This window comes from Accipiter gentilis, chromosome 24 (assembly GCF_929443795.1).
Source record: "Accipiter gentilis chromosome 24, bAccGen1.1, whole genome shotgun sequence".
Taxonomy (NCBI): domain Eukaryota; kingdom Metazoa; phylum Chordata; class Aves; order Accipitriformes; family Accipitridae; genus Astur; species Astur gentilis.
Window position 1 is genome coordinate 5,336,243 of NC_064903.1, and position 19,016 is coordinate 5,355,258.

At 51.0% G+C, this 19,016-nt stretch overlaps 1 protein-coding gene across 3 annotated transcripts; it reads left to right on the plus strand.

The window, feature by feature from the left end:
- The first annotated feature begins 9,862 nt into the window (after positions 1–9,862).
- On the plus strand, positions 9,863–18,292 carry RAB39B (RAB39B, member RAS oncogene family). Of its 3 annotated transcripts, none has more exons than XR_007509530.1 (3): positions 9,863–10,150; positions 14,577–16,279; positions 17,505–18,292. XR_007509530.1 is itself a non-coding variant. In XM_049828236.1 (2 exons), the coding sequence occupies exons 1-2, from the start codon at positions 9,936–9,938 to the stop codon at positions 15,001–15,003; spliced, it is 642 nt and encodes a 213-aa protein (XP_049684193.1). In that variant the 5' UTR covers positions 9,863–9,935; the 3' UTR covers positions 15,004–17,097. The 3 variants fall into 3 exon arrangements, 1 of the variants encoding a protein (XP_049684193.1); XR_007509531.1 differs by lacking the exon at positions 17,505–18,292 and adding an exon at positions 17,139–17,247; XM_049828236.1 differs by lacking the exon at positions 17,505–18,292 and having other exon boundaries at positions 14,577–17,097.
- Positions 18,293–19,016: the final 724 nt, after the last annotated feature.

The window sequence follows — 19,016 nt, forward strand, 5'->3', positions numbered from 1 at the left end:
AACACAGGGGTGTTTTCGTTATTGCTGAGCAGTGCTCACCCAGAGCCAAGGCCCTTTCTGCTCCTCACCCCACCCCACCAGCGAGGAGGCTGGGGGGGCACAAGGGGTTGGGGGGGGACACAGCCGGGACAGCTGACCCCGACTGGCCAAAGGGGTATTCCAGACCATGGGACGTCATGCCCAGCTTATAAAGCTGGGGGAGAAGAAGGAAGGGGGGGATGTTCGGAGTGACGGCATTTGTCTTCCCAAGTAGCCGTTACACGTGCTGGAGCCCGGCTTTCCTGGAGATGGCCGAACACCTGCCTGCCCGTGGGAAGCGGTGAACGAATTCCTTGGTTTGCTTTGCTTCCCCGTGCGGCTTTTGCTTTACCTGTTAAACTGTCTTTTTCTCAGCCCATGGGTTTTCTCACTTTTACATTTCCGATTCTCTCCCCCATCCCACTGGGAGGGAGGGAGGGAGCGGCTGTGTGGGGCTGGGTTGCTGGCTGGGGTTAAACCACGACAGTTGGTGTTTCAGAAAATTAACATCTTTTTCATCGGTGGTGCTAATAAGGGGAGAAAAAGGGTGTCAGTGGGCCAGTTTCATCCCAGTGCAGTCGCTTTTATGAACCTGGCCCATGACTTTGTGAACAGATGATTTTTTGTTATTCAGATTCCATTGAGGTTCTTTGTTAATCTTTTGGTGGCTTGTTTATTTAAATTAAGCCCTGATTAACTTAAGAAGCTTTCTTTGGCATTTAATAGTTTATCAGAATAAAAGGTTACACTGCCAAACCACACACACATTTGTAACACAGCTGTGTCTGAGGTAGTAAAATTTTCCGTGCCGTACCTGTTTCACTTACTACACAGAAAGCACTTTATCAGAAAAAGGCTTAAGGCACTTTTATTGTCAGTGTCATATGGAGGAGTGGAGGAGCTTGTGAGTATAAGGTTAACGGCCTGTTTGTATATGGCTTATGATGTTGACATTTGTTGTCTGTGATTGCTACACGTCTGCCCATCGGCATGGGCTGATGATAACATGAGTTGGGTAGCAACTGGTAAAAAAAAAAAAGAAAAAAAACAGATGGAAAGTTTTCTGACTGTATTTACTAGTTCATTGCAGAATGGGTTAAGCAAAGTTCCATAAGAAGGTAAGACTTCATGCATATAGTAGATGTGTTTCAAGGCTCTCATTTCCCTGAATACGAGCGTGCAGGTACCGGTGGTGCAGCGGGAGCTGGCTGCCGTCGCTGAGCTCGTGCTGGATGCAGAAGTGACCCCAGGGAGCGAGCAGGCCTATGAAAGCTGGGTTGCAGGCTGGGACCTTTAGGCACTACCCTCTTAATACAAAATACAAACCTCAGTATCGACAGTAGGGCTGGGCAGCTGCTTTCCATGCGTATTCTGCATTTGAGAGTGAATGTGCTTCCTTTGAGTTTATGCCTTACTTATAACTTTTTCTTGGGAACCTTACAAGCAAAAAAACCCGAGAGAAAGCAAGAATCTAGAAAGTATTTCTGCCCCATCGGGCAAATATAATCTGTGGCCTATGTCCATTCAAAACAGTTCATATTACAGGTATCAGAAACTATTGAAAATTGTTTAGAAACTAACTAAAGAAGAGAAAGAAAGGAAGACTTGTTAAACAACATGCAGTGAATTAGTGTGTCGGAGGAGATGGGAAAGAAGTGGCTGAATTAATTATCCGTTACTAAATATTTGCTCAGCTTTATCCTTCACCAAGACAGGAAAAAAAATTTGAAGTACTTTGGAGATTTGGGGAGAAAATTACACCAGCTAAATAAAGCCATGTAATAATGTTATCTATTGAAATAAGAAGTGCTGTATTTTTGCAGGCTTGTTAAATTAAGTCAAAAAATGTATCGAGTAGACTGGTGTATCAAAAACTGAATATATAAAAAATACACTTCAGTTCCTGATATCTAAGAGTGAGCATATTCAGCACCAGGTTTGGTTGGTTGGTTTTTTTAGCTGGCTGTTCTGTACTTCAATATCTTTCATGGCTTAATCCTTTTTCTTTTCCACCTGCCTACTCTCGACCCCTCAGGTGTCCTGGTCGGCTGCTGTTACTATTAAAACAGATGCCCGGGAGGAGATGTCCCTCTGTGCACTGTCGCAAAGGTTGTCAGAAGACATTGGGAAGCTCACTGTAAAGCACCATGCAAAAGCATGTTTGCAAAGACGCTGTAAGGTATGTGTTACCGGCGCTGTGCTGCTCTCGGCAGCATTGCTACTGCACAAGGTCCTACTGACCTGCGGAAAGTTCTTGAGACAGAAGTCCCTTCTGACGGGGTTGGCCAGGAGCAGCCACTTTTTTCCCAAGGGCTGCACTTTTTGGGAGGCTCCTTGTACTGGTGGCTCTGGCACGAGGAGCAGCTCTCCCCGTGAGGGTCAGGGTGAAGTCTGTGGGGCTACAGGAGGACCCCGAGTGTGTTTTGGTACTGCAGTACCAGCTCCTGGCCTGTCGTGAGCAGGAGATGGCTGACTTGTAGCAATGAGGTTTGAGCAAGAGCGGCCAACTCCAGGGTGGCCATTCCCACTTTTGGGGCGTTAGCGAGCTTCTCCCACCCTTCTGAATGCATTTGTTGGTTGGAGGGTGCTGGGTCAGCTCACAGCAGCACAAAACTGAGCATCGGCCTCCAGGAAGCCCGTGGAGAAATTAGTATTAATGGCTTGTATGAGATCTCTTTCTTCTGAGAGAGGGATGGGCATGGTGGAGAGCTGGAAATGTCTCCTCCAGGGGCCCTATAGGAGTTCAGCAGCCCTTGACCAAGCTCCTTTGGGTTTTGCATTAATTTCCCATTCACTCAGCTGAAATGCCTCGTGTCAGATAGTAAAATCTGAACGAAGTTGGGTGAAGACGTCAGCAGGCAGCAGCATCCTAGGAGGAGTGGAAAAACACAAACAGGAGCAGGGTCTGAGCTTGCCAGGTTTGCTGGTCAAACCAGGTCCGTGCCGGAGGGCTCCGGTTAGCATTCCTGCTGGAGAGGGGCCAGTGGTGGTACAGTCATTTCCCTGCAAGTGACCTGAAATAGGTGCTCACTTAAGCAGGCAGACACTTGCTTTTTAAAATGCTGTAAAAATCACATTATGGCTGGACTTGTCTCTGGGCTGCGGCAGTCCAGCCACCATTGTAGACCCAAACGACCTAAACCAGCCCTCCTTTAATAGATCATTTTAGGAGGAAAGGAAGGAGTCCTGAGTGTGAAGACATTTCTGCGGGTCAGTTTTCCTTTTTTTTCCAGGACTGCAGTCAGGGTTTAGCGAATTACTTGGCATCCTGTATTTTTCAAAATGCAAAATATACAGCACCACAGAGCCACAGTCCTACCCCCTGCAGCACCTTAAAGACCCCCACAATTAGTCATCAACAGGCATTACAGCTTCTGATAAAAAGGCATGTGTTCAGCGGTGTTGAACAGAGCAAACGCAAGTATATTTTGCCTTTTCTCACTCTGTCCTGCCTGTGCTGCTGCTAAACTCGAGTGTACCAGTGGGAACAGAAATCAGATTTCATGCATCTAACAACCCGTAATGCCATCCTGCTAGTTATTAACGATCCACAGTAGCTCTTGAGCTGTAAGCAAGCAGTCGGAGCTCTGGACTCAGGAGGGGAAGCTAGGGAGCTGTTTTCTGGCAATGTAAGTGGCTCAGACACCCGGTCTGTAGGAAGAAAAATCACAATACCCTCTTTTCCTCTCCTCCTCTCTCTCCCACTCACCATTACTAATTTATCCTGATGGTAATGGCTTTTATTTGCTCTAAGCAGATCCTGTTCCCTTCCTGGGAAGACTTGAACAGCTACAAGGACATAATATTCCCAGTGGAGGATCTGTTCTTGGATTCAGGCAGACTCAGGCAGATATAATGATCTCTCGATGGGAGCCCCCCTTTTTCAATCGGCCAACCCATGACCATTTTAATGTGATCGTAATCTGAAATAAGACACCGGGAGCTGCAACTGGACTAAGCCATCCCACGGTAATGAGCTGACGTTTAATTTATTGTCACAGGGAAACGTTTTGCAAATGTTTTGCGTCTCTTCAAGACCCCAGCTGACTTGCTGGCGTGTGCAGGCCGTCGGGGCTGGAGGCTGTGTCCTGTGGGTGCTGAGTGGCACCAGAAGGTGGCCCTGCCACTTGATGCAGGGACAAGCTTATCCTCTGTGCACGTCCACCCGTGTGGATCACACTGTACGGGAGTTTAATCTCCCCTGTCTGTTCAGGTTGCAAAGCAAATGCTAACACTGCCCTGGAGCACTGTTATTGACTCAAAAAGCCTCTCTGGTTATTTCTGAAGTTTCTCTGCATCTGTGTCTCTCTCACATTCTCCCATCGGCACGGATCCCGGCTGGCTTTGCAGCCCTGTCTCTGGGGTGTTGTTAAGCTCCTTGGGAGGAGGCAGAACCTCCGGCTCAGGGGATGGGGCAATTCAAGCTGTCTGAGGTTGGGCAGCTGCTCTGTGCTGGGCCCTTTATTCCCCTGCGGCCAAGGGAGAGAGCAGTGGTGGTGGAGGATGGTTCATCCCACCAAGCTGAGTGGGATAAATAGGTCTCGAGGTGTTCCTGCCTCTCTCTGTTGGCTACAGAAGGAGCCTGGACACCTCGTGTAGGAGAGACATTTAGGTGATGTGTTCCTGTATTAATGGGGGGACCATTAATGGGACAGCCAGCATCACTCAGCCATGACTATATTTTTATCAAGCCTGTGTCTGCTCTACTGCTTTTGATTTGATCCCAGTGTGACACCGGGGTTCCAGTGGTACCTCCGCAGGATGCCACCCCTAGAACCCCAACCAGCACGCTTGGAGCTGCCTTGGTGCGCAGTGCTCCGTTGCTCACTAGAAGCATTTTGCCAACAGGTTGGCGGCTGGGGAGGGAGGTTAGACAGGTTTCCTGGGGACAGAGGCTGCCAGTCTGCCACACAAGTCCACCACTACAGAGAGCACTTTAGCCCAGCCAAAAGCCAAGGTGGGACAGAAGCTTCATCGTGTGCCTCCTGGCATTCAGCCCTGCCTGTGCTTCCCTCCTGCTACTGCTCTCGGAGGCTCTAAGGCTGTCACTTCGTCACAAAGTCCTAAATTATGCTCCCAGTGCCTGCTGTCAGCTGGGCTGTCAGTTCCTGAGCACCCTGTGGTGCCCTTGGCTTTACGCTTGTCTGCACCACCCTGAGCAACTGTGGGCATCATATAAATAATAAACATTAATTCGCTTAATACCTTCCCTCTGTCCTGGGTTTTACAGCGGCACGCATCAGCTAGCAGGTCATGGGTGCAATCACGTCCCTGTCAACAGTGTAATCTGTCTCCGTGTCACATCTCCTGGACAGGCCTAATTTAACAGGGATGTTTTTTGGAACTAGCTAATAAATTGTTTGCTACGTGTGGTTAGCCAGCCCCGTTCGCAGCAATCCCATCAGCCTGGTGTGTGGCCCGTCACTGCTCTCGGTAAGTAACGGCTGCAGTTTATCTCTGTGGTGATGAGCAGCTCCATTGGGAGCGGGGCTGGGACAGAAAACCTGCGAGTGCCGGGGACATCAGCCTGTGGGTTCGGATGCTCTGGCTCACCAATGTGTTGCGATCGCTGCACCTCCCCAGGCTGGGGCACAGGCACGGGCCATCTCGGGCAGCTCCTGTGCAGCCAGCCCCGCAGCGAGGGATTGTGTCTGATTGATTGTTTTTTGTATCCCTGGAAACTGAAAGGGCATTAAAATTGCATGGTGTACGCAGTGCCGGTGCACTCTCCTCCTCGTAGTGCTGCCGTGGGCTTGGAGATGGCTTCAGCTGCCAGCTACGGGGTGCAAAGGGCACTGGCTGGTTTTGGAGAAAAACTAAACTACAACCAAACAGCAAACTATTTAGAGGGAAGGACCTCTGTGAATCGCAGTGCTGGTGTCTGGGGGGGTTGTGTCTGACTCCTAGCCATCCCTGACCATGGCTCAGTACTTTCTCTGTTTGTGGCCCAGCCACAGCAAGCCTGGTCCTCACGTCAGAGAGCTCCTGCCCGAGAGGAGCAGCTTGCCTTAAAACCGTCCCGTCCCAGCCACAGGGAGTGCTGAGGCTGGTGCCGGGCTCTTCACGCAGGGTTGCATGGCAGCGGTTCCCGGCATTTGGAGCACACGCCACCCACCAGTCTGAAATGGGTTGGAACTGGGCTCGCAAAAGCCCAGTTATCTGCTTAGGGCTTCATCATCTAACACTAAAAGGAAGTTAATACAATTGCTCTGGGATAAACACGACAGGCAGTGCATGGTAGCAAGGGAGTCATTCTCCAGCCCTCGCCCCAGCTTTCCTGCCTTAAAATAAAGTCACCAAGTAAGAAATACCCGCTCCAGCGGCTGATGTGTGGATGGTTTTCGCCTTGTGCAGAAGCTGCGCACACAGGCGTGCAGAGGCGGCCCTCGGGAAGGGCTTTAACCCACGTTTGGCTGTGCGCAGGGCAGGGCTGTACGGCGGCGCTACCTGCAACCGCGCTCGTGGAGTCCCATGGGCGCTGCCAGCAGAGGCAAGAGCTCGGCCCCTGTGCGCCAGCATGGGTTCAGCCATGTCCTCACCCGTGCTGAGGCCGTTTTCAGGCAGCTCTCCCCCAGCACTAGCAGCTGCAGGGAGAAAGGGGCTCCTCCGGAATCACCCCCGGACCTACGAGAAGGAGCACCGAAGGGCTGTCCCTAATCCGGGGCTGCCGACAGCCTGCAGAGACTGCTCGGAGCGCTGCCGTCAGTGCGCACGCTCCTGCGGCTTCTCACCAGCACCCGCTGTCCTGTCCCCAGCCAACAAACCTGCTTTTGCATCAAATCTAGGTTACTTTCTGTCTCTCTCTTTCAGACACCAGATTTTCCATTTTCTAAAACGGTACCAGAACAAAGGCTCTCCCAGGATCTCATTTTCTCCTACCTTCTCAGTTGCTGCTAATTAATATCGTGACTGCCTAGTCACGCAGCGTGTGTTCATCTATATGCATGTGCTCAGAGAAGATGAAAATAATATCTGCATTACGGGATCCTGCAGGTTTATTTGCTGGGGAAAACAGGTCCCTGATTCTCCAGGAATTCCTCTAGCTACGACAGCATCTGCTGGGCAGCGGCCCACCTCTTGGTGCTCTCCTTGGCTCCTCACAGCCCTGTGAGTCAGGGTGCTTTGGCTGTTCCCTCTCATAGCTCAGGCCGCTGCCAAGACGAGTCCACCGGCACCTCTGCCTTGAGATACCACCTGGGGATGCCACTGACGGTTGACTTGCAGGGTGTGTTAGTGAGCGCCTGGTGCCTCCTCGAGTGCAGTCAAACCTGTGGAAGGAAGGGAATGGGGCGACTGTGCGTGCGAGTGCACGGGGACGAGAGGAAAACAGTTAAGAAAAACCACAATTTGTTGTGGGTTTGAACTAATGGGCGTCAAATACGCAGAAATCATACGGCAACGTGCAACGGATCCGCACAAAGCATCGCTGGCAATGAGTCACTGGTTAATGTACTGCTACCTCAGATTTATAGGTTTAATATTTTTCTGTTGCACTGTTTCTGTTGCGGTGCAGATTGCCTCATTCGTTTTCTTTCCTGTCCTGAGGTACGTTAAAATAGAATCTTTTAGGGTTGTTATTTTTTAATAAATACATTTCAAAGGATATTGAAAAGATTCCTTCCCATTTATTCCTCAAGACTTGAAATGGTCTCTCTAATGTCCTACTCCAATGTGCAAGCTGGCTAACTATCTCATACCTATATAAATGTCCTTTGTTTGAGGATCTAATGAATATAATAGCCACTATGAACATGTTTATTTCAATAGTGATCATGTAGGAGGAGCTCTTAATGAAACCATCTTTATTTAAAAAAGCACACCAACGCTTTCATAAATTTAAAAAAAGAAAAAGCATCAATAGTAATCTTTTTTTTTTTTTTTTAAATGTTTGACTTAATACACATATTTTAGCACTGTTTTAGCTCATTTTCCCTTCCAGAGATCAAAACTGTGCTCCGGCAAGTGCTGAACAAGCAGGCGCTCGAGCTCAGCCACATCCCACGGAGCCACGCGAGCGCGGCAGCCGTGTGCTGCTGCGGCAGTGCATGGCGCTACCTGTTTGGGACAGCCCGCTCAAAACTGGGACTTACAATCCGAGGTACCTCTGTATACACTGCACCACGTTCGCTGCCACTTGGGTTCCTGAACGCTGTGCTTCGCCCTACGGAGCCAAGAACCTGCTGGAGCAGAGCGAGGGAAAATGGATTTGTTAAGGTTTGTGGTATTTAAGTTGCTGGTTATTTAATGTTCGTAACTATTAATTTTTGAAGCTGTACACACATCACATATACACACACACACGCATATATGTGTGTGTGTGCGCGTGTGGATATGCTGGGTTTCATGAGTCTGTTAGTAAGGTACCGTGCTATTATTCCCCTTGTCCCTTTCCAGACCAGGCTCGCACGGTGCAGGTACCCAGTGCCCAGGGCGGCGGTCCAGATGCTCTCCCAAAATCCCAGGAGCACTTGGGCTCCCCCCGTTAGATGCCAATGGGAAGAAAGCCCCAGACGCAGCGGTGAGGAGCCTGAATCTCTCCAGAAATGAAGCTTGCGTTTAAAACACGGGAAGGCGTTGCGCGCCCTGCTCGACCCTCCTCGCCTGGAGGAATTGCTGAGAAAGGTTAGCCTTGGCCTGCACCCCTTAGCTTTGGGGTCCGCCTGCCCCCCTCCCCCCAGCTTCCCCTTGGCCCTGGGCTCAGCACAGCTCCCCTCAGTCCCCAGGGATCCCCTCAGTCCCCAGGGATCCCCTCAGCCCCATGTCTCCCTCAGCCCCTGGCTCCCCTCAGCACCAGGCTCCCTGCAGGCACTGGGGATCCCCTCAGCCCCCAGCTCCCTTCAGCCCTGTGCCCCCCTCAACTCCGGGCTCCCCTCAGCCCCCGGGGATCCCCTCAGCCCTGTGTCCCCCTCAGCCCCCGGCTCCCCTCAGCCCCGGGCTCCCTGCAGGAACCGGAGATCCCCTCAGTCCCGGGTTCCCCTCGACCCCCATGTCTCCCTCAGCCCCCGGCTCCCTGCAGGAACCGGGGATCCCCTCAGTGCCGGGCTCCCCTTAGCCCCCGGCTTCCCTCAGCCCCGGGCTCCCCTCAGCCCCGTGCCCCCCTCAGCCCCCGTGCCCCCCTCAGCCCCGGGCTCCCCTCAGCCCCGTGCCCCCCTCAGCCCCCAGCTTCCCTCAGCGCCGGGCTCCCCTCAGCCCCGGGTATGTCTCCCTCAGCCCCCGGCTCCCCTCAGCTCCCGGCTCCCCTCAGCGCCGGGCTCCCCCCCGGCCGCCCCCGCCGCCCCGCCCCGCCCCGCCCCCGCCCGGCTCCCGCAGCGGCGGCGTTTCGGGGGTGGCGGCTCCTCCCGGCAGTGCGGTAGAGCGCGGCCGCCATTGCATCACGGCGCGCCCCGCGTTCGGCCGCGCCTCCCTCCCGCAGCCCGGCACCGGCTCCGGCGCTTCAGCCGCAGGGAACGGCCGCCGCGGCGCTGCGGGAAGAGCGGGGCTCCGCGGGAGTGGGGCGGGGGGGGGGGGGGGGGACGACGACAGCGACCCTCGTCCGGGCCCCGGGGCCGGGGCCGAGGCGGCGGCCTGCGCCCGCCGGTCCCCGCGGTCCGCCCGGCAACCTCGGCGGCGGGGATGCGCCGGCGGTGACGGGGCAGCGGGGTGCCGGGCAGGGGCCTGCGCTCGGCCGCCATGGGCCCCGCCTGAGCGGCCGCGGCGTAAACAGCGGGGCCGGCCCCGGGTAGCGGCGGTGGAGGGTGGAGGGGGGGAAGCAGGGGGGCCAGGCCCGGGCCGCCGCCGACCCCCGGGGCTCCGCGCTCCCGGCCTAGCGGCGCGGCGCCCCCTGCGGGCGAGCGGCGGCGGCGGCCGCCCCCGGGCCCGCGGGCCGGGCATGGGCGGCGCGGCGGCGGGCGGGCGCTGAGGCGGGCGGCGGCAGCAGCATGGAGGCCATCTGGCTCTACCAGTTCCGCCTGATCGTCATCGGCGACTCCACCGTGGGCAAGTCCTGCCTCATCCGCCGCTTCACCGAAGGGCGCTTCGCCCAGATCTCCGACCCCACGGTGGGCGTGGATTTTTTCTCCAGGCTGGTGGAGATCGAGCCGGGCAAAAGGATCAAGCTGCAGATCTGGGACACGGCCGGGCAGGAGCGGTTCCGGTGAGAGACCGGCGGGGACGGGGACGGGCGCTGCGGGGCTGGGGCCGGCGTCCTCCGCCTGTGCCCTGCTTTGGCGGGGGGACGGGGACGGGGACGGGGACGACTCGCCGCCGGCTGAGGCGTTTGGCGAATGAGACAAAGAAGAGTCAAACGGCATCTTCTGCTTCTTACCCCCCCCCCCCCCTCCCCTTTTGGTGTTTTTGTTTGTTTGTTTGGGTTTTTTTTGTGTTTTGCAGCGCTGCCCCCAAAGCGCGGCCCGAGAAGCGTAACCGCGGTGTGTACCTGGGACTCGTGTCCACCCCCAAATGGCCGCCCGTGGGATGGGTAGGGTGGAGGAGCGGCCCCGCTGCCCCTGGGGAGGGGGACGGAGCCCGCAGGCAGCGCCGGGGTTCGGGGCTGTTGACCGGGAGCCGCGCATCGGGGGATGCGGCTCGGCGGGGAGAGCGCCTGCTCCCCGTGCCTGCGAAGAGGCAGTAACCGGGATGGTTCACAGCTGAGGACGCTTGCGTTTGGGCTCGCTGGATGCAGCCGAATACGTGGTTTGGTTTGGTTTGGTTTGGTTTGGTTTGGTTTGGTTCTCTGCGGCGACAGCAGAGCTCGGCTCTCCGCAGGACGGAGGAAGGCCGGGACAAACCCTTGGCTGTGGCCGTGGGGGGATGGCGAGCGCTTTCTGGAGCGTGTCACGCTGAGCGCTGCACCGGCACAAACGATTCGAGAGGTTAAAAGCAATAGCGACGAAGGCTCGGTGAGGAAAGATAAAGGCGGCATGTGGGACCGCGCTGAGGGTTTCCCACAGAACCGTCTGGTAGAAACAGCAGTCGTGGTTGGATCAGGCTCTGGCCCCAGCAAAACAGGGGGCTGGTGGTGTGTGGGGACGCACGCTGCTCGGACAGCAGTCATTTGGAAGGGGCGTGAGTGTACCCTCAGCTCTCTGCCTCCTGTTTGCTTGTATTTTTTGTGCATCTTTAACCCTCTTTCATCCTGCTCCCTCTGGGAGCACTTTTCTTGCTCCACATCTCTGCGCAGCTTCACGTAGCTTCTACTTCTGTGCTGTAATGACTCGCCTGAGGAGTGCTTTGGTTTCATTGAATAGATGAAACCTCCTCTACCCCTACCCCTCTCACCACCTTCCTTGGCATCTATGGCGCTGGCGTCTGGCCCAGGATGTGCAGTAGTTGGTCCTTTTATCCACTGACAGGTTTTTCTTCTGCCACCTTGCAGCCTTTCGAGGCGAGGAGCTGCTGCTTTATTCTGCTGAGAGAGGAGGTGCTCTAGCTTGCAGTTGCATCAGCTTCCAGCTTTGGATCTCGGGCTGAGGTCTGTAGAAAAGACGCCCGGGTGCCGTCCCCTGCTTCTGCCTTTGCCGTTGAAGAGCAAAAGCCGTTGGATGGCTTCAATTTCCTTTCTCTTACACATTAGGAAGTTTGGGGCCCTGGACGCTGCTTACCCTTAGTGCTGGCGGTTGACCCAGCCTGGCGCTCGGGTTGTAAGCACGATGAGCAGGCGACCTTCAGCGCAAGGGCAGGCTGCACTGCCGCGATGGGAGCAGCATTCAAAGGCAGGAAGAGTGTAAGGGGCAGGAACAGTGAGTGACATAAAAAACCCCCACATCCCGCAACTTTGAAATGCCCTTGGCCAAAGCGCAGACTTAAATTCCCGATGTGAAATGCTAAAGGGAAGTGAGCAAACCCAGGTGCCTTTACGGTGCACTCTGAAGTACGAAAAAATCAGGCAAAAAGTCTGTTTTGTGTTTATCCCGTTCAAGTCACCATTAGCCCTGTGACAAATTGTGCCCCATAAAGACAGCAGCTCCTGGGCTCTTCCTGCAAGCTATTTTTCCTGGCAAAAGGCAAGGTGTAGCTATTACTGGAATAAGCTGAAGCCTCTCAGGCTTGTGGGCATAGACAAGAAGCATGATGGTGCAGGTGCTCTCCAGAACCCTTAAACTTTTTTGCCATAGCACAGGGCATTTCCTAAGAAGGAAATTTGTAAGAGTGAACTCTGCTGTTTCACAGAGTTCTCTGATTTGAGCATTCCGGTCTGCTTTGCATAGTTTAACAGCTGCCCTGCGAGGAAAAAAACCAACACTGTAGTTATTCTGAAGGCACCTTTTCTGGTCTGGCATTTTCTGGGCTGCAGCTGTGCTACATTTCTGACCCCTGTTGTGAGCTCTTTCACTCTCCGTAAATTAGAAGCAATTTCCGTGCAGTCGAGGCTTAAATTACAGTTAAGCACGTGCCATTCTATTTTGCCAGATCAGGCCCTGAACGTGCTGCCTGGGGCAGCATTGAGGCTGCTTTGGAGCTGTAGAAGAGCAAGGTCCAATTCTTCCTGGATCCAGCAGGTTTTGCCCATCTCTGGTTGCTCAGATACAGTGATTTCCTTGTCTGAAACGTGATGTTGTGTAATGCTAACAAAAGCAAAAGCATGTGCAGCCCTCACTCCCTGGAACTGTGTACCACCACCTACAGAAGAGCTGTTTCCTTCCAGCCGGCAGCTCTCCCTTGGATGAGAGGGAAAGACTCGAACAAACAGGCGCAGACCCCAGGTTTGAGAGTCCCCACCGTGGCTACAGAGCATGGGAGCATTCCCAGACAGAGCCAATATCTTTATGCTAAAACTTGGCCAAAATAGGTGCAAATCCCCATACTGCTCTGGATGAGCATGTATGAGCATGGCGGGAGGAGGGAAGGTAGGAGTCTTGGATGGGAACTGGGGTGTGACGAGCAGCGTGAAGGCAATATAGTTTGCTTTCTGTGGGTCAGAAAGGTAAACAGTCTGTGGAAAAGGCTTTAAGAAAAGGCACTGAGACCTTCACCTAGTTTTACCTCAAAGCAGTGTTCAGGTTAGATCCTGTCATGTCTTTCAGATGTACCTGAGGCATTGTTGATGTTGGCGGGAGGAGCCAGGACTGATGGCACGGAACACAAGGGAGAAGCAGAAATGCCTGTGACAGTGTGGGGGTGAATTCAAAGCGCCAGTATCTGTTTGCAGCTGGCTAGATAGCAAAAGGCAGATCTCATTCCCTCAGTGCCAAATGTGCAGAGCTACTGTTGTCCCTCAGCCAGATAATTAGGAGAGGAGGAATTATCCAAACACAGCCAACTATCTTTTTTCCCTCCCTTTCTGGCTTTCTTCAGTTTGGGGTGCAGATTTTCACCTGTCATTGCGTGTCTGTTGACAAAGCAATCCTTGAGAACTCTGGCTCATCCTTTCTTGGGGCAGTTTTGCTAGATACACACACTACAGGACCTAACAACAGCCTTGCGTGTTCAAAAAGGACTTGTCCCAAGGTAAGAATGCAGCAGTGCTTACGTTTTCCCAGCAAGGAAAGTTCGGGCCCGAGCGTGAATTCCTTCAGGGACTGAAATCGATCATTGCTTCTGGATTTAGACAGAATCCATGACTTTGCAGAAACACCACAGTTTTACAGGTTCTTGGTTTTTCCACGTGTAGCAGTCATTGAACTGTAGCTCTGCTCAGCCTCACGGTCTCGGCTTCGCTCCATCGCCCTGTGTTAGCTGATTTCATGTGCTGCTTCTGGCTGCGTTGAAGTCTCCCCTTGCTCGGAAGACTTGTGGAAGATGTGCTCTATTTCTCAGCCCGTGTTTCGGGGGTCTTTTTGGTTACTGTTGTCAGTATTTGGCAGGAACAAGACCGAGAGTAAGGCAGATTGCCCTAGGAAGCTGTTGTATCATTTTGCTGTTACTCAAGAGGTCAGACCGGCTGCTCCTGTTAGCGCATTAGCTGTAACGTCATTTTGACTGGTGGCGTAGCGGGAGAAGAGCGTAGGGGTCGGTGGACGTCCCTGTGCCAAGGCCCTGGGTGTAGGGAGGGGAGCTACAACCCCACCGTCTGCCTTCCAAACCTGTACCTTCCTGTTACGTATCTGTCAGAGACTGGGTGTTTGGTTTCAAATGAATCCTTTAATTTGTGACAGTGCTTCTAGACAAGTTATTCAGAGAACCTTTACACGGCAGGGAATGGGACTCTTTAGTCTAACTGCAAAGGGCATACAGAAATCCATGATAGAAAACAGAGACCAAAAATGGTGGTGGGGATTTTGAACAGAGCTGTAATAAATCAGTGGGGCAGTTACCCAAGGATGAAATCTTTAAGCCAAGATTAGTTGTCTTTTTGAATTACAAGCTCTACAGAGCACAAGCTAAAAGTGACAAAACATTGCCTGAATGGCCGCCTCTGCCCTGCATTCTCTGTATTCTGCGGGGTAGACAGAGTGGTGGTAATGCTGCTTTCTTAAACAAAGATGTATATTCAGAAGAGCTACGTTTGGCTTAAGAAAAAAATAAAATCAGAAGACGCCAACAAACAAACACTCCCCCCCCCCCCCCCCCATGAAACTCACTCTGCCCTTCTTCCCCAACAGCTGTAACTTATACTTTTGTTGTGGCTCATTCATTTCCAGGTCCATCACCAGAGCCTACTACAGGAACTCGGTTGGCGGACTCCTCCTCTTTGACATTACAAACCGCAGGTCCTTCCAGAACGTCCACGAGTGGCTAGAGGAGACCAAGGTGCACGTCCAGCCATACCAGATCGTCTTTGTTTTGGTAGGTCACAAGTGTGACCTTGACACACAGCGGCAAGTCACCAGGCACGAGGCTGAGAAACTGGCTGCTGCGTATGGTATGAAGTACATTGAGACCTCAGCTCGGGATGCCATTAACGTGGAGAAGGCTTTCACTGATCTGACTCGAGATATATACGAGCTTGTTAAAAGGGGGGAAATTTCAATCCAGGAGGGATGGGAAGGGGTAAAGAGCGGGTTTGTCCCAAATGTAGTGCACTCTTCAGAAGAAGTGGTGAAATCAGATAGGCGATGCTTGTGCTGAGCTCTTCTAGTGAGGCAAGTGGTGATGAACTCTACTAACCAAACGTACTTTACTAAGTGAACTCAGTGTGACAGAAGGGAGAGCAACGCTCCCGTTGTGAACAGCCTCCCACGTTGTTTTGGACACCAGAACAGACCCCAGAAAGAAATGTTCTGTTCCAAATAACCTTTCAGAACTGGGGGCTGAAAATCTAAAGGAGAGTGAGTGAGGGTGCATGTAGATGTTGTAAGGAGACAGGAAGCAGAGATGAGGGGCTGCACGAGACAGAAGAGAGTATACAGAGAGCTGAATGGGCTGGCACGTGCCAGGGTACTGTACATGTCCTCTTTTAAGTAAATCCATAGCTCCATGCTGGGTGTTGAAGCCACAGTATGGGTACTTTAGTAGTATGACAAATAGGCAGAGAGAGAGAAAGAAAGAGGACACCTTCACTTGTGTCAGCTGTTTATTACCAGGAAGGTGTAAAGGCAGCACAGATACCGTTTCCTCGTAAGGCCAACTCCACAGGAAAAGTTTACTGACATGGTATGCACACTTCTGAATTTTCTTTCTTATGTTCTTGAACCTAGTTTGATAGCGAAGAATATTCTGTGGGATTTAAAGAGGAAAACAGTAGTTATTTGGTTGATAATTAAAATTTAAATTATTCCCCCCCAATAGTGCTGTTTCTTGCTGTGCTGAACTGGGATTCTAAGTGGCAAGTCCGGCTCCCGTTGTAATTATTCAATGCATTTTTACACATTTACTGCCTAGGTGAGTACTCTGAAAGTACCCTGAGTTCAGGGCTTTCCAATAGAATTAAGTGCTCAAGAGCATAAAGAGAGAACCATGTCCTCATATGTTATATCTTAAGGCTGGGGTGTTGCAGCCAGGTGGGACACACCACCATTTCTGTCTTGCTAACAGCACTGTGCTGACCTTTTGGGTGTCTTACCAGCCAGGTCCCAAGGAGGAATGGAAGCAGGGGCAGGAGGGAACCCAACAAAATAAAAAAACTTGAAAAGCTTAACTCAGGTGCATCAGACATCCTAAATGGTGAGATTTGCTTTGAAAGAAGTTAAATAGCATGGAAAGCAACAGCTTCCATCAGTACTTTCTGCTGTTAAAAGTGTCATTTTCTTTCTTGGCGTCTGTGGAAGAAAAGAACTAGAATTGGGAAGGAGGAGCACACAACATTAAGTGTCTGAGCAGGTGGAAAGGGAAGCCACAAGACAAGCTCAAGAATAAAATTTGTTTTCCTCCATATTTTAATTTGACAAAAGAGGATCCATCTCAGGTTGGTCATCATGGGATGGTAGTCGTGTCACAAAAGCTGTATGTAGGTGGATGTTTTCTGGGAATGCCATTCACCACTTAAAAGCTTTGCTTCTGCAAAGTTTTAACTTAAGCGTTTGAAGTGCAGCACGGTAACTGTGCTCCTGTAGCAAACTAGGGAAGTTCAGCCTATTAAAAGCAAACAAACAAAACTATAGTGACTTTTTTTAACTCAAGTTTGCAAGCTTTATATACCAAACTGCTAATGGGCAGGAGGGAGGGGTTAGGTAAAAACCACAGGAAGCAGATAGTGTTTGATTTTTAGGCCTCTAAGTAGAGAAGAATAAAATACTTGTTACACCTTTTTAAGCTACCCCATCTATAAAAGTGTGGGGCTTCTTGATTGCTGTTGAGTTCAGACTATTTCTCCCTTTGAACTTATTCTCACAGTTTGCAGCACACGGGCAGGTCTGTATGAAGAAAAACCCCTGTGGTTTCAATATTAAAGCTGTAAAAAAAACCCCAATCCAACAAACCCAACTTAACAACCAAATCCCTGAAAATGAATAACTTCTTTATTTTCAGTGTTCTAGGAACAATTTCAGTTCCTGGGCTCTGCCAGGGAGCAGCAGTGTTGCACCTGCTGGGAGGGCACTGGTAGCAAATTAGAGGAAAAGAGGGGTGGTAATGGTTTAGCACCTTTCAGTAAGCTTGTCATTGCTAACCCCAATTGCTCTTGAATAGGCTATAAATGTATCAAAACCCCTGTGCTAAAGCCCAGTGAATTCCAGGCAGATTCAGTTGTGGTTGAGTGCCCTGAAGATTAAGAAAAATAAAATTTTTTTAAAAAAATAATATCACTTTACAAAATCTCTTTCTAGGTAAGCAAAGCTGGAGAAGATTGATGCAGAGAGCACCACAGGAGCTTAGGCTGCTATGGGCTCTCATGGGCTGACACCAGTGGAGAGCACAAGGTTTGCTTGGACCAGGTCTGTTAGTCTTATTTTCACAAGGGCAAGGACAAACAAGTACAGAAGGGTCAGTTTCTTCATTCCCTGAACGGAAAGTCCACTAAGCAACCGCTTTGGTCTTTCAGGGCCCAGCTGTTCATGAGGTGCGTCCTGGGTTGCCTAGCTGAGTGTAGTGGCTGTCCTCAAGGGCAGAGCTGGAGCGCTACATTAACAGCAGTTAGAAGTTGGATCAAACGGCATTTTAGCAATAGTAAAATTCTATCATTCTCTGTGCAGGAGCCTGGCCAGCAGGGGAAAAGTCACTTTTCATGAGACAACCAGTATTTATTTAATGGGGTTTGGACATTCCCCTTTACTGCTCCCAGAGAGAAATTCCAGAAAGCCTAATGCATTCAGGCCTTCAGAGAAAATCTTCCATTTAAAAATAGAAGTGTCATAATTCTAAAGAGGAACAGTACAGAAGAAAATCTCCGTGGTCTTAACTACTTAGAGGTAATAAATGGTTATATTAAATGATAGAGAAATCATTATCTACATCTTTTTCTAATTCCTTGCATTTTCTAGAGAGCTTATTAAAATATAGGAAATGTAGATTCATCTGTATAAAATTTGGAATGTTTTTTCTAAGATGAAAACTTACAGGATATGCTAAGAATTCTTTTCTAACAACTGGTTTTAATGCTTTGACTTCTAGTGCAAGAGGGACTTAGAGAAATCAGAAGGTGATACCTTTCACAGGATAAAGGTCAGGAGCTCTTTTACTCTAGGACAAAAAGAAAAAAAAAACCTAACTTTTCTGTGGTCTCTACCACACATTAAAAAACAATCTGCATGTTAGATTGAAATTGCTCAGAACCTCCAGAATAAAAGCATACTATACACTTTCCTCGCTTTCTGTTATGCACTGTAACGAAATGTGAAAATAATGCTGTATTTAGCTGTCTGTATGTGACTGAAAATATGCTTGTATTTAGCAAAATGGTTACCATGTGATAATGTGAAATTCAAAACTTGTAAAGAAACTTTGGTGGTTTTTTTTTTTTCCTTTCCCCCTCCCCATTCTTTATCAGTAAGCCATCTACTACCTGTACCACTTCCATACTGCAGCCCTAACTGAAAGTCTAACATGGACTCGGCTCAACAATAAACAGGCGCTCTTTGCAACAGCATCCTCTATACATTTTTCTCTGAAGTGGCCCACTCCTTAGATCTTCAGAACCAGCCAACTACCTTGCTGAGAGAAAACAGTGCAACTATAGAAACAGCGGCCATTCTAAAACAAAACACAAAACCCCAAAACAAAACCCCTGCTCCCTGCAGGAGCAGCCAAAACCAGCCTCAGCCAGCCCCTCCAGGAGGCCTTTCTCAGCAGCAGGCAGGACTAGTGTCACAGTAGCGTAAAACAGCTTCTGCAAACTGACCTTCTGTTCTTACTCAGCGTACCAAAGCCCCAACAGCAAAGGACAGAGCAATACTGGACAAGGATCACTCACAGGGAAGCTGGACTTGTCTGTGAGTTTTGGTTTGGTTTATTTATTTACTTTGAATCAAACCAACCACCTACCCGCCCAAAACGAGTTATGATGGCCACAGCTATCTCCCATCCCCCCCCAAAGCCAGATACCTTTTGAACCTACTGAGCAATTCCAGCTCTAATGCTGTCACCCCCCCATCCCCACCCCCCCGATACCCAGCGCTGGGTCACTGGCAGTTGCACACAGTACGTATTTTGCTCATGCAGAAATGCTTAACTCGTCATTTCATTGTGCACAACAAAAGCAGGCAATT

Excerpts from the sequence above, each read along its gene's own strand:
- RAB39B (XM_049828236.1), top strand. The coding sequence starts at position 9,936 with ATGGAGGCCATCTGGCTCTACCAGTTCCGCCTGATCGTCATCGGCGAC. Across the intron at positions 10,151-14,576 it reads GCCGGGCAGGAGCGGTTCCG|GTCCATCACCAGAGCCTACT; the intron begins GTGAGAGACCGG and ends ATTCATTTCCAG.